Raw genomic sequence first — 14,138 nt, 5'->3', positions numbered from 1 at the left:
ATATTTGAAAGAAAGATAGATCTACACGATGAATCAATTCCATCATTAAAAGGAAGTAAAGTCTTCCGAAAAAGATACGCACTTCTTGATTTAGGTCAGGAAGTTGTCGTCCAGACCAGCTGTAGGTTGACGAAAAATCTCGAAAAGTCATCTCTAAAATCAGCAGGAAATCCACGGACCTCAGCATCAAACAGGGTCACCAAGTGGTCAGACTTATCCTATCCATGAGAGGATCTGTCTCGTAAAATGGGAAGGACGCCGTGCAAATTAGCTTGATAAGACTAATGAATCAGACCCCCAGAAAGGATAATCTCCTTAAAAGATTAAATATCAGCTTTTAAGCCTGATATTACTCAATCCTTGAGATTGACCTTAAAGATTGAGAATTACAAACTCATGGAATTCGATGATATCTAAACTCGAGCTTGAACGAGAAAATATTTTGATCAAAATTAAAACCGATTTGTTTTCTAGAAAACCTATTTTCAATGCGTTCATTACCATTAAACGTAAAATCCTAAGATTTCATCAGAATTCATTAGGTCACCTGAACTAAATCGGGTGTCAACCGTAAGAATGGTGGTTGCATAGCATGGTCGAAGGCAGGACCTTATGCCAGATCAAAAAATTATAGGGTGATCTTTACTATTGCATCTGACACGTTTTTGACCATGATCATCTGCATGTCATTAGACATTGCCTTAACAGTTGCTTGTTCATCGCTTTCCTTTACAACCGGACGGTAGTTTACCGAAAGGTAATATACGGAGCAAGTATACTGGACGTGTTGCTTTCCTAATACAAGGTTAGCAAGTGGGTGACACAAAATCACAAGTTTTGAGCTAAAATTTTAAAAATCTGAAACCCACAAAACCCACAAAAATATTTTGCAAACACCGGTGAAGGGTTATTCCGGAAAACTTGTCTAGGGTAAAATCTAGCTTGAATTTTCAAAAGATCAAATGTTTTCATAAAGATCCAATTTCCTTAAAGGATCTAAATTTTTATAGTCATGTGGGACTGTAAACCACATCATTACTATCATTGTTCATACCGCCGTATCAAAATCACTGATGTATAAAGTGTGAGAATAAAAAAAAAAGTGTGATTCGAGTGAAGTGTGATTTAATTTTAAGTTATGTATTGCTTGAGGACAAGCAACGTTTAAGTGTGGGGATATTTAATAGTACTCCAAATGAACATATATTTAGGTGCAATATCCTTCCAATATGTAAAGCTTTTAGTTGCAATTGTTCTATTTTTATGTAATAATCGTTTAAATAAATAAGTGCGAAGAAAAAAGACAGAATCGACGATTTAAAGACGCAAATGACCAAAAAGCTAAAAAGTACAAAGTACGATCCAAGTGGTTCCATTTATTGATGAGAAACGCCTAAAAATGACAAGAGTACAAGCCGCGAAACGCAAAGTACAAGATATCTAAGCGTACGAAAAGGCGTTCGAAAATTCGAAACTGAGACATAAACAGAGCATCAACGTACAACTCAACGGAGCTAAAATTACAAGTCAACTATGCACAAGAATATAATATAATATATATATAACTATATGGATTATATATTATTATATTATATATTATAATATTCAGCAGCCCACGTTTAACTCAATTTGGTGAGCTGGAATCCGAAGCTCCGCACTCGCGGAGCTGTAAGGCACAAAAGTACCGCACTCGCGGAGCTGTACAGTTCAAAGTGGGCCTATAAAAGCTCACGCATTCTGCTCGAATTCTACACACCTTTTTCTTTTCCTTTCTTTCAATCTATCGATATATATATGTGTGTGTGTATATATATATATATATATATATATATATATATATATATATATATATATATATAATTATTGAAAGAAATGTTTTACGGGTTTTAAAGTCGGAACTCTACCCTTGTAACGCTACGCGATTAAATACCACTGTAAGCTATGTTCTTCCTTTTTAAATTAATATCTCATAGCTAAGTTATTATTATGCTTATTTGAGCCGAAGTAATCGTGATGTTGGACTAAATATTAAGACGGGGTTATTGGATTTTGTACCATAATTCGGGTTTGAACAAAAGACCGACACTTGTGGTCATTGGACTATGAACTATTAATAGGTTGGGGGTATTGTCTAATCGAATGACAACTCATTGGAATCTGTCGAACCTATCTTCAAATTAGTTAATCTAATAATTATTAAATGATTATTCATGTCCTATTTAGTGACGTTTATACGACATCTTTTACGATCATTTAATTAATTATTCGGGTTGGGTAATTGATTATTCAAACTGATCAAGTGGGTAAATTAATGTTCATATCTTATTAAAACAGGGGTGGATTACATACAAGGATAATTGATGTAATTGTTAACAAAGTATTAAAACCTTGGATTATACGCAGTCGATAACCTAGTGTAATCATTAAACAAAGTATTAAAACCTTGTTACAGTTCGAATCCCTAATTAGTTGGAATATTTGACTTCAGGAATAAGGTTAATTTGACGAGCATTTTATAATTATGACCGATGGACTATTATTGACAAAAACCAGATAGGTATCAAATAAATCCAGGACAAAGGACAATTAACCCAGATAAATAAATTAAAATCAAAACGTCAAACATCATGATTATGGAAGTTTAAATAAGCATAATACTTTTATTTCATATTTCATCGTACCTTTATTTACTGTCATTTTAATTACTGCAATTTAATTTATCGCAATTTAAATTCTGTCATTTATATTATCGTCATTTATCTTTACGCTTAAAATATAAAATCGACAAACCGGTCATTAAACGGTAAAAACCCCCTTTTATAATAATATTACTATATATAATTATATATATTTTATACAAATATAGTTGTTAAAAATATAGTACGTAATCGCTAGCTCCCTGTGGAACGAACTGGACTTACTAAAAACTACACTACTCTATGATTAGGTACACTGCCTATAAGTGTTGTAGCAAGGTTTAGGTATATCCATCTATATAAATAAATAAAACTTGTATCATATTTCGCCGTATTTTATATTAAAAATAAGTATATTTCGTACCCCTTCGCTCGCACATCAAATATCCTCCATATTTCTGAAGATATTTTCATAACTATTCTTATTTGAAATCATTAATCTCTTCGCGCTATCAGTGTTACATCATATAAGAAACTGTTAGTTTCTATATTCTGTAAACTTTCGAGTTTAAACTTTGAATTTTTTTGAAAAAGTGTTGGGAGCTGAAGCATGAGTTAGTATAATATAATGACACTTGATCAACGTGATTATATTACAGTAAGTCATGCTGAGTTTCTAATGGAACGTGATGATTCACAGACTATAACGTCATCATGTGCCATGTTACACGACTCTTACATTCTATCTAATCTTCAAGCATATCAAGAACATAATTTTCCTGATAGTACCTATATTATATACGCAAATTAACGAGTTAGCTTAGCTATTTTAAGAGTTTTGAGTCAAGTGAATGATCCAGAAACGATTAAGTAAAATATAACTAGACATGTAAGATTTCGGTACTATATGGTATTTGTACCGAGAAACCGGTACCGATACCAGTACCGAACCGAACCGATAATTGGGTACGGTTTTCGGTTCTCCATTTTACACATTTTCGGTTTCGGTACTAACCGGTACCGGTACGGTTCCGGTACCGATCTCATCACATCCGGAGATAATTCCACTCACCGATTACCAGCAACAACTCAGTTATTTATCTTTTGAGCTTCTTCCTTGTTCTTATCGCCTGAAAACAATATAAACCAAGTTAGTATAGTGCTCTAATCAAAATTAGACATACGGACAGCGTAATGGCTAGAAAACAACACTTTAGTATAAATTTCCCCAAAATGACATTGTCGGTTGACTGTCATAGACATTCGGTCGACTGTCATAGACAAACGGTCGGCTGTCAATAAAGACAAACGATCGACTGTCAAGGCAAAGACAAACGGTCGACTGTCAAAGATAAAAGGTCGACTGTGTTCATCGGCTGCAGTAGCAGCAAACTTACGGGTTTCAAGCCAAAACCACCAAATCTCAATCATGGACTCGATTTTGACTTCAAAACTGAACACAAGTTGTTTACAAAACCTTTTGGAACATAAACCCATAAGTTTTACACTAAAACAACAACAAATTGAGCAATTTGACACCAAAATCACTTTTATGCAAAACCTAACTTAAAATCCATTTAAATCACAGATTAAGCTATGAAATCGACCAACAGATACCTTATTTGACTCCTTGAAATCACAAGTAATTTGAACACAAAAACAAGATTCAAAGGCTAGGGTGTGTGAATCAAAGTGTTAGGTAGGTGTTGAATGTGTTAGAGAGCTTTCTAGGGGTTTCCAAAATTGGAAATGAAACCCACCAGCAGATTATATCTCAACATATGGGTTAAAACCCAATCTCCACAATATATTAGTATTTAACTACAAACTGAAACCTTATGCACCACGTTAGCCGATCCTAACGGAGTCCAATCAGACAAACGAACATGTTCTGTGATAATTATAAATATATAATTATTTAAATCACTAATTAATACCATACAAGGGCAATTTGATCATTTCCTACCACACGGTGTTACATAAACAAGTCATGGGTTTATGCCTAGTTATATTAAACCAATAAGGTAGTTAAATAAAATTTATTTCATTGAAGATAGTAGCGGGACGACCCCCTCTATATTTCTTTTTTCATAAAGCAAACTTTTTATTTGTATAATAATCAATACATATGCTAATACACATTTTACAATGTTAAATAAACAATGATGCTTAAAGTTATGAAGACACTATATAAATACACTTCACATACAATATGTCATTATTACTAAATCATGAAACACCACAAAAAAAAAACAAATAGACTCAATTTATAGATTTCCGTTAATAGATATGAGTATGCAGTATATGTATTTACAAATTTTATTATAAACAAGTATTCTTTATATAATTAAACTAGTTATCGATCAGCTTACAATTATAACATAACTTTATAAGTGTAATATATAAGGGATTATTTTATTGTTTTTTATATAATTTAAATGGAGCGGGTGCGGTTAATTTGAGGTTGGTATTACTTATATTTTCATAATCGACACACAAATTATGGTTAATCTAAAAATGTTAATCAAAATTGTGGTTATGGGTTTGGTTTGATTAAAAATTGTGGTTATAGGTTTGGTTTAGTTAGTTTGGTTTGATTTTATCGGCTAATACGATTACAGTTTAGTTAATTTGTTATTTTGCTTAACCCAAACGAAAGAAATGCAATATTTTTGAGAGATTTAATAAGTATTCCGTACAATCTATAGCAACAACCTTATGGCATATGCCCATATGATACTTTAAGGAACGAATCATAGTATTTGTATATACCTTTTGAAAATAGAACACGTTCTTTATATCAAAACACAACACGTATGCATTAATTTTACCAGAACAAATTTTACCAACAAAGAATACAATTTGATAGTATATTTACTCTTAATTTACATACATCCTTTTTTATATCAAATTTGATACTATACTCTATAGTTACCCTTAATTTGATACAACAGTTACCCTTTAAACCCTCTAAGTTTTTATTTATACAATACATACACTATTGTATGAATGCAAAATCGTTCCAAATGATCCATTTGCACCCTTTAATCTTTAGTGGTACCCAATTGGGGCTGGGTAGTCCTTCAACTCCTGTCCTTGGCACTGAATGTCCTGAAAAATTAAAACAACAAATATTAACTCATTAGCGACGCATCAAATAGAATTATCAAGAAAAGTTTTAGCGACAAACTTACGGATGCGAAATGGTTAAGATCACGATGATGTGCTTCGTCGGCCCGTATAACTCTAACCACATCTTTCAGTGTCGAACTCTTCGGTAAACACCAATAATCAATAGCAATAGCCGGTGCCGGAATATCTTCCATCACTCCATTCTCCAAATCCTTCAAGAACTCGGTGTACGAATTGACCGCCTCCTCTTCAAGGTATCCAGTGATCCGATGAGCGAGTTTTGGGGACGCCAAATAAGCTAGGAAATACGCGTTGAAGAATACGCCTTGGACCGCAAAAACCAAGGCCTGTTCGTGCCATTTTGGCTCGTATACATCAATGAATGTCATCAAATGCATTCTCTCGTTTTCGGCTTCTTCTAACAAAGCTTTGATCCAACCACCACTTTGCTCGAATCGACGTAGTGATTTGGTGTGCAATAACATTCCTCCTACCATTCTGGGTACCGCAGCTACCGTTTCTAGTAGTACTGCATGATGTATGTGTTTTTTCTGTAATGCATTTTTAAATTGTTATTAAGCAGCATACAGATTATGTTTCAAATATTGTTTGATTAAAATACTCTGCTCCCGAGTAACCTGATTATGAAAAACTTTATTCGTTAACCCGTTAATTACTTAAGTGGCCACTCATTGACAGTCATGATAATGGTTATTGCAACAATGATCTTGCAGGCTCAAGTCTCACTAACAACATATGTCACATATTTTGACATGGTCAGGGAAAAGGATAGAAAACGGTCACAAAATATATCGGTTAAACCGCATTAATATGAGTAGAATCACCCCCCCTTCCTAGGTAACCTAAGTAGAGAAAACATTATTTACCCGCTTAACCGTTAAACCGTTTACCTGATTATTGCTACAATATGTATATTATACCTTGAAATATAAATAGGTTGGATACTTGAGTGCTTGAACAATTCCAAACGCAATTTTGTCATTCCATGTAACTGGCTTGTGGTGCTTCTTGACATCAATACTTGTATCCGCTTCATAAGCTTCCCATGGCTGTTACATTAAACAGTTAATTAATTGATTAATTTATCTACTTAGCCCAGTTCTATTTTTGGCCCATTTGTTCAAGAGGGTGATCACGTACCCTAAAACAGTTCCATTTCCATGCGGATCCATCGGCCTTTGTGAGCCTTGGTGGAGTGACGCCCCAATAGCTCGAGATTGCTTTCGTATCACTCTCATCTTTCTTGTCTAATCCAGAGTTCGAAGGTGTTGGAGTGTGGAGACATTTAAACAAAACTGGAAAAAGTGTCACTAAAAACTGTTTCAACGCTTGCACGGATTTTGCAGATTTCGGTAAGCGTGAAACAGAGAAAAACAGATCAAAAACAGAGCAAATTGATTGTGCGCGGTGATGGTGCGCGGCGCGCTCCCTGCGCGCACTAGAGAAGTTTTGATCAGAAGGCTTGCTCGAAGTTTAGGAGCGCGCACTAGAGAAGTTTTGATCAGAAGGCTTGCTCGAAGTTTTGATCAGAAGGCTTGCTCGAAGTTATAACACAATTTGCCCAGATTTCAGATTCATGGAATTAACAAGTCAAAAATTCAACTAGTCATAACGGTTGCATAACATAACGAAAATTCATGATTCTTGAGCCTAAAATTAATAGTTTTTCAAGATTTTTTCAACTATGAAATAGTATTTTACAATTCATAAGTCCAAGTTTCTGTTAGGTCAAGTTTCAAATTCGGGATTTAACATAAACATATTAATCGAGCAATCTAACGAATAAAATCAAGCATAAACACATAGACTTGGGCAATAGACAATAATAACATATATGATCATCAAAAATATGAACTTTAAGAACTAGACTTACATGTTTTATACCTCAAACAATCAAATTGTTTATATCTATGTGTAGAGGAAGATGCAAGGAGCTAGTTTGATCAAAGAAGCACAAGCTAATTCTCAAAAATTGATGGTGCTTATGTTGATGATAATGATGTTTGACGATGGGAGAGGAGAGGGTGGGAAAAAAGCTGTGTTTTTTGTTTCTAATTAGGGTTGTGAGGATAAAAATTGTGCAGTAGGTTATTTAGCTAGTTTAATTTAGGGCCTAATTATACTAGTTAGTAACATGGGCTCAATTAAAGACCAAAAAGGAGTGGGGGTTGGACCAAGTGGGGTGTTCCATGGGTCCTTTTGATAATTTGTATGCTCGTGTGGCTTGTTTCTAGTTGCCGTTAACCGAAACCGACTTCCCAGAACGTTAACCGGGCGTTTAAACAAATCCACAAAGTTTAATTTATTAAAATTTTTAATAAGTTAATTATATTTTTCTAAATTAATAATTATTAAAAATAATTATCAATAATTACTCTGAGTGTTTCGCTAATAAGAAAAATAACTTTTGCAGTTATCAAAACCGTATCTTTTTCTTCGGAATTCAAATATCCAAAATAAGTTATTCAATTAGTATCTAATAATATTAATTATAGTAACCCTCACAGGATTAAGTATTTATTAAGCTAAACACATAAATTCAATTAGTCATCGTTAAGATCAACTAATACAAAGTTAAATAGAAGTAATGGAAAAATTATAGTTGTTACAAGAAGAATTCTTAGATGCACATGTTTTTTTTAATTATGGGTGGTGGCTGCAAGTAATATTGATGTAACACAATTTTTTTTTGAGAAGCTATGTTCAACATATGATAACATCTTTTGTGTGAAACAATAATTTTATTGTTTGCCCCACAACTACACCCACGGTTATATATACCAAGAAATTGTATTACAATAATTAATGAGGGACTTTTAAGGATCCCTATATCTATATGGAAGTTGACGTTTTAATCATATAAACTCACAAAATGATGTAAGTGATAGAATCGTAAAAATCTAATGATAAACTTAAAGGTTATAATCAATTATGATTAATATACCTATCTTAGATGTTGAGAACCGTTGAATATCATTTGTACATTTACATCGAGACTATATATCTTAATTTCTTAATTAAATGTAACGACTGAATATTAATGATTACTTATGAATGCAACTATAAAAAATAACTCGTTGATTATTAGTAACTAGAAAGATTTAGGACCGCGAGTTGCAGCGGAACATTTTAAGGTCTTTTATGAAACTTATGTTGAGCGAGAACTGAAAAATTTGCGAACAAAAAGAAGAAAAAAGGGGCTAGGAGAAATTGAACTCAAGTTTTGTCCCTTACAAACTCATGATTACTCTAGTCATCCACTTGATATAATAAATTGAGTTTGTTTATTAAAAAAAAGAAGCTCCATTTTGAATATCTTTAATTTTGTTTTGTTCGTAAATTTATTTTAAGTTGAACGGTGATGACAGATGAACCTAAATCGCAGACGAAAAAAGGTAAATCTCGTTAAAAAATTGAGTGTGTTTTATTTAATTAATATTAAAAGGTTAATTTTTATTTTTTTACAGCAAAAAATAAAGATTTATTAAAACTTCATCAGAACGGTGAAGAAAGACAAAAAGAGGTTAATTGAGTGTGTTCTTGTGTGTGTATATATATATAATATATATATATATATATATATATATATATATATATATATATATATATATATATATAGGGGCATGATCAATGAGGAAGTAATCAATCGGGGGGAAAATTTACTCACATCATTTATTAAAGGAAAAATTATTTCAAAATACATTGAACTTTCACCAAATTTCTATTGTATGTATTCAACTTTTGGATCTCCTATTGTATGTATTCAACTTTTAAATCTCTACTATTGTATGCATTGAATTACTTAAAGCTCAGGTTACCGGTAAATATGTAGAAAACGTTACGTGATTGATCCCTCAACTTAACGTCGTTAAATTTTTCCATTAATTTCAAGAACATCATCTTCAAAACACTTCAAGAATAAATTTGGATATCTAAGCTTACAAAAAAAAAAAAAAAAAATCATATCTAATGTAATTCACAAAAATCAGATATTTATTCACAAAAATCGATTTGTGATATCGAACTCACCCATCTTCCACAATCCAAACATTAATCAAAAACAAAATTATGAACATAAACATAAACAAAATAGTATCATCTATGTTTGATCAATGTTTGTCAGCTATGTACCAAATTATAAACATAAACCAAAATTATAAACATGAGCACAAATGAATCGGACCCATTCTTTAAAATCAAACTCATATTTTGTTGCATAGCGAATCAATCACCCACTTTTTAATAATCAAAACCCAAACTCACAATCTTAAATTTCAAACCCATTTCATACTAAAAAATCAATGTTTGTCAAACAATAATGGAGATATGTGAAATACATATATCTATTTAACAATTATCAAACAAAATCAAGATCAGTCAAACATTTATCAACCACAGTCAACCTGTTTTCGGATCGCGACGGTAGATGGCAACGATGGCCGTGGTGGTTTCAGTGATGGTTTCGACGGTGGTTGCAGATCTGAATCTTATTTAGTCGGAATCAGGCATTGAAGTTAACAAGATGATGGTTCCGGTGATGGTTCGGACGGATTGCCCATGGTGGTTGGATTCACCGAGTAAGATTCGAGGATTGAATTTGAACTACATAACTAAAACCCAAACTTTTATGTGCGTAAAAAAGAAGAATTAGTTATAGAAATACATAAAATGTGTAATGTATTCTTGTTATTGCATGGGAAATTGTTGAAATTATACATTCATGAGAAGAATCGGTGTATTTAGACATAACAGATAGAGGAGTATTGACAAGGATAAAAAGGATTTTAATGAAAGAGAAAACATGGGATCAATGACGTATTTTTTTTAGAAAAGAATAAATAATGTAATATCTAACAAACATAAAGGACTAATAATGTAATTTTGAAATTAAGTTGACCTAAGTTTACCTGTTATTTCAGGTTAAATACATACGATAGAACATTTTACATAGTTAGATGCATACAATAGTAGATTTGAAAGTTGAATGCATACAATAAGATTTTAGTGAAAGTTCAATGCATTTTCAAATAATTTTCCCTTTATTAATCTCATTTACTTTTCTAGAACTCAATCTTTATATAGATATATATATATAAAAATATAATATTATGCCATTAATTTTTAAACTTTATATAATTTAAATAAAAGTAAAATGAATATGCAAGGTGTTGATGAGAGTTGGAGAAGTAATTAACTATTTCTTTGAAAAGACCATATATTGGACTACTCATAATTTTTTGTGGTAATTTACGTTTGTTAATTGGTTTTACGGGAATTTGAAATCACCTAATTATTAGTGTCGTGCTTACAAAACTATATCTCAATCATGTTCATGGATAATGTACACAACATAAAATTAAAACGATGAAAGAAGTTCATCTGCATCGTAAAGACATCTTAATCTTAGGTGACTCGAGTATGCAACTATTATTAAAATATTAAAAAAGTGGGACAAATTGTGCAACGCACGGGCTTTGCCACTAGTTAATATTATTGTTATTGTGTATATTTAATATGGATATTAAAAGTTATTTATTATTGTATTTTTGTAATTTTATTATTAACTAGTAAAATGACCCGTGAAATCACCGGTTTGTTTAAACGGAACAATTTAATTACATGTTTTAGGTATTAAATGAATGTAAATGATAAAGTCATTTATTTTAATGTCCCTTTTGACTAAGAAATTTGTCGTTATTTTTACAAATATATAGAGACATGTATTTTAGCATATATATGTAACGTAATTAATTTCGTAAAAAGAATCCATATTTGAATATTAATAATATAATAAATATAATTATAATTATAATTATAATTATTATATTAAAAGTAAAAAATAATAATACGGAGTAAATAATTATTGGTAATAATAAATTACTTTTAATTTTTTTAGAAAATTAAAATTACAATTTACGAGAGATTAGTATTTTCTTTTATAAAAGATTTTGTATTATTTATTTAATTAAATTAATATATAATTAGACATCATCATTATGAAAATTAAAAGATAATTAGCTAATATCATTATTTTAGAATTTTATATGACTATATATAGATAGATAGTAATTATTAATTATTAATATTATATTTGATTTGAACTTGTGTTTTATCGTGGCCTCACTTGGGCTTTAGATAGCTTAATAACTAGTGAATTGAGCTCGTACATTGTTTAGTAGCCATAAATAAGTTGTGAAATATACGGCCCATAAAGAAAATGCAAGTCATGCAAATAAACAGCCCAAAGCATAACTTGGGTAATTCAGATCTAATGGTGACAATATTTGTTCTTTTTTATCATCTAGGTTACGAGAAGAAAGATAAAATTAGTGTATCATAAAGGGGATATCTACGCTATCTAAATTTAACGGAAATAATTTTACACTAAAATTTTATTTTTATCAAAAAATAAGATTTTTTTAGTGTTTACCTCTGCTGACTTTGAAAAAATTTATTTAACTTTATACTTGCTCCATCTATATTCGGATTCAAGTTCTGCCACTGCTGACTGTATACCTGCTATCAACCATTTTTAATGACCACCTAAGATATGTTAGTAGTGAAGTTCGGATTTAAGACCTCTTATAAGACCACTACACTCCCTTACCCGCCCTCAAACCTAAATTCTCAAGACTGTCATTGGCATTCGACATATTAGCCCTCACCCACTTGCCCCTAAACTTTTTCTCACAAAGCATAATTCAGGGTGGATCTTTTATGTCTCTTCATTTATTTGTGCATTATATATTTGTACTTTTATCTAAGAAACTTGTAAATTAATTTAGTGGGGTGTGTGATAAGGAGGAAATATGTAATACGGAGTAGTTAGCAGTGGTGTGTTATGAGTATGTGATGAGAGGAAGTGGAGAGAAAGTAGAAAGAGAATACCGATGTGTCGGTTATGTGGCGGTGAAGAAGATGTCTGGGAGTGATCTAAATATATCAAATCTCCAATCATTAGGCTACATCGAAAATTTGGGATGATGTGATTTAATAGAATCTTTGATACAAGTTAAATAATTAAATTTCCAAATTTCAGCTAATTAAATAACATTTCGATCGTACCGGAAACTTTAAATGAAGATCATATGGATGCACGAACAATCAAATATTATGTGTTTTCATTTATTTTTGTGACTTTTGGTTATTCAAATTAAGAATTTGTGCCGAAATGCTACTCTCCTACTACGATATCTAATCAAATTATATAATTACTTACAAATGTGTGGTCGATTATTAATGTAACGACCCGACTTTTTCGACTTATATTTATACTTTATACTTTCACGAATCTGCGTATATGTGCGTACTGAACTAGATAACATTCTAGAGTCATTATCCATGCTAATTACTCTTGTTAATACCTTACAACGTGTTATTAAGTGCTTAATTACTTAACTTGATACTCGAATGCATTTATGACCGTTAGTGTCACTAGTCATTTAGAACGAGATACGTACTTGGTACACGTTAAACTTTGGTCATAATTGGAGTATTATGACTACTTAATCCTAATTGTTATTTCTTAATGACAATTACTTAGTTTGTCGGTCGCTAAATTACGTTTAGTGACTTATTAATGTGCTTAGTTAATTACATGGACTTATCACCATAATGGACTAAGATCACCAAGGCCCACCCTACTCTAGCTATTGGGCTGGTAAGTGAGCCCATCTTAATGGGCTTATGAACCCATTTATACATAAGACAAATCCATTAAGATTTATCACAAAATACTTGCATGCTCATGTACCATTCCTTACAAGTTTTGACACCATGTTACATGCTTCCCAACATGCATACATCACCTTTGTGAAATCTCCCGTTCATATTAATTATAAACGTTCCATATTAATTGATTTCGTCGCGAGGTTTTGACCTCTATATGAGACGTTTTTCAAAGACTGCATTCATTTTTAAAACAACCATAACCTATCGATAAAGGTTTAAAAAGCATTACGTAGATTATTAAATAATGATAATCTAAAATATACCGTTTACACACGACCATTACATAATGGTTTACAATATGAATATATTACATCAAAAATAAGTTTCTTGAATGCAGTTTTACATAATATCATACAAGCATGGACTCCAAATCTTGTCCTTATTTTAGTATGCAACAGCAGAAGCTCTTAATAATCACCTGAGAATAAACATGCTTAAAACGTCAACAAAAATTTTGGTGAGTTATGTAGTGACCCGAACTTTTCCATGTTTATATATATTAATTGAGATTGATATTTACATGATTAAATGTTTCCAACATGTTAAGCAATCAAACTTATTAAGACTTGATTAATTGAAATATGTTTCATATAGACAATTGACCACCCAAGTTGACCG

General features: G+C 31.6%; 1 protein-coding gene across 1 annotated transcript; it reads right to left on the bottom strand.

Annotated features, from left to right (window-relative positions):
• Positions 1 to 5,471: 5,471 nt before the first annotated feature.
• Positions 5,472 to 12,487, bottom strand: LOC139888270 (ubiquinol oxidase 3, mitochondrial-like). Its single transcript, XM_071871289.1, has 5 exons — positions 12,397 to 12,487; positions 6,930 to 7,084; positions 6,710 to 6,838; positions 5,831 to 6,319; positions 5,472 to 5,747 (listed from the first exon to the last, which is right to left on the bottom strand). Exons 1-5 carry the CDS (start codon positions 12,485 to 12,487, stop codon positions 5,688 to 5,690), a joined length of 924 nt encoding a protein of 307 aa, XP_071727390.1. The 3' UTR covers positions 5,472 to 5,687.
• Between the last annotated feature and the right edge of the window lie 1,651 nt (positions 12,488 to 14,138).

Source organism: Rutidosis leptorrhynchoides, chromosome 2, assembly GCF_046630445.1.
Source record: "Rutidosis leptorrhynchoides isolate AG116_Rl617_1_P2 chromosome 2, CSIRO_AGI_Rlap_v1, whole genome shotgun sequence".
Lineage (NCBI taxonomy): Eukaryota > Viridiplantae > Streptophyta > Magnoliopsida > Asterales > Asteraceae > Rutidosis > Rutidosis leptorrhynchoides.
The sequence above is the reverse complement of the archived record's forward strand: the minus strand, read 5'-3'. Positions and strand labels throughout refer to the sequence as shown.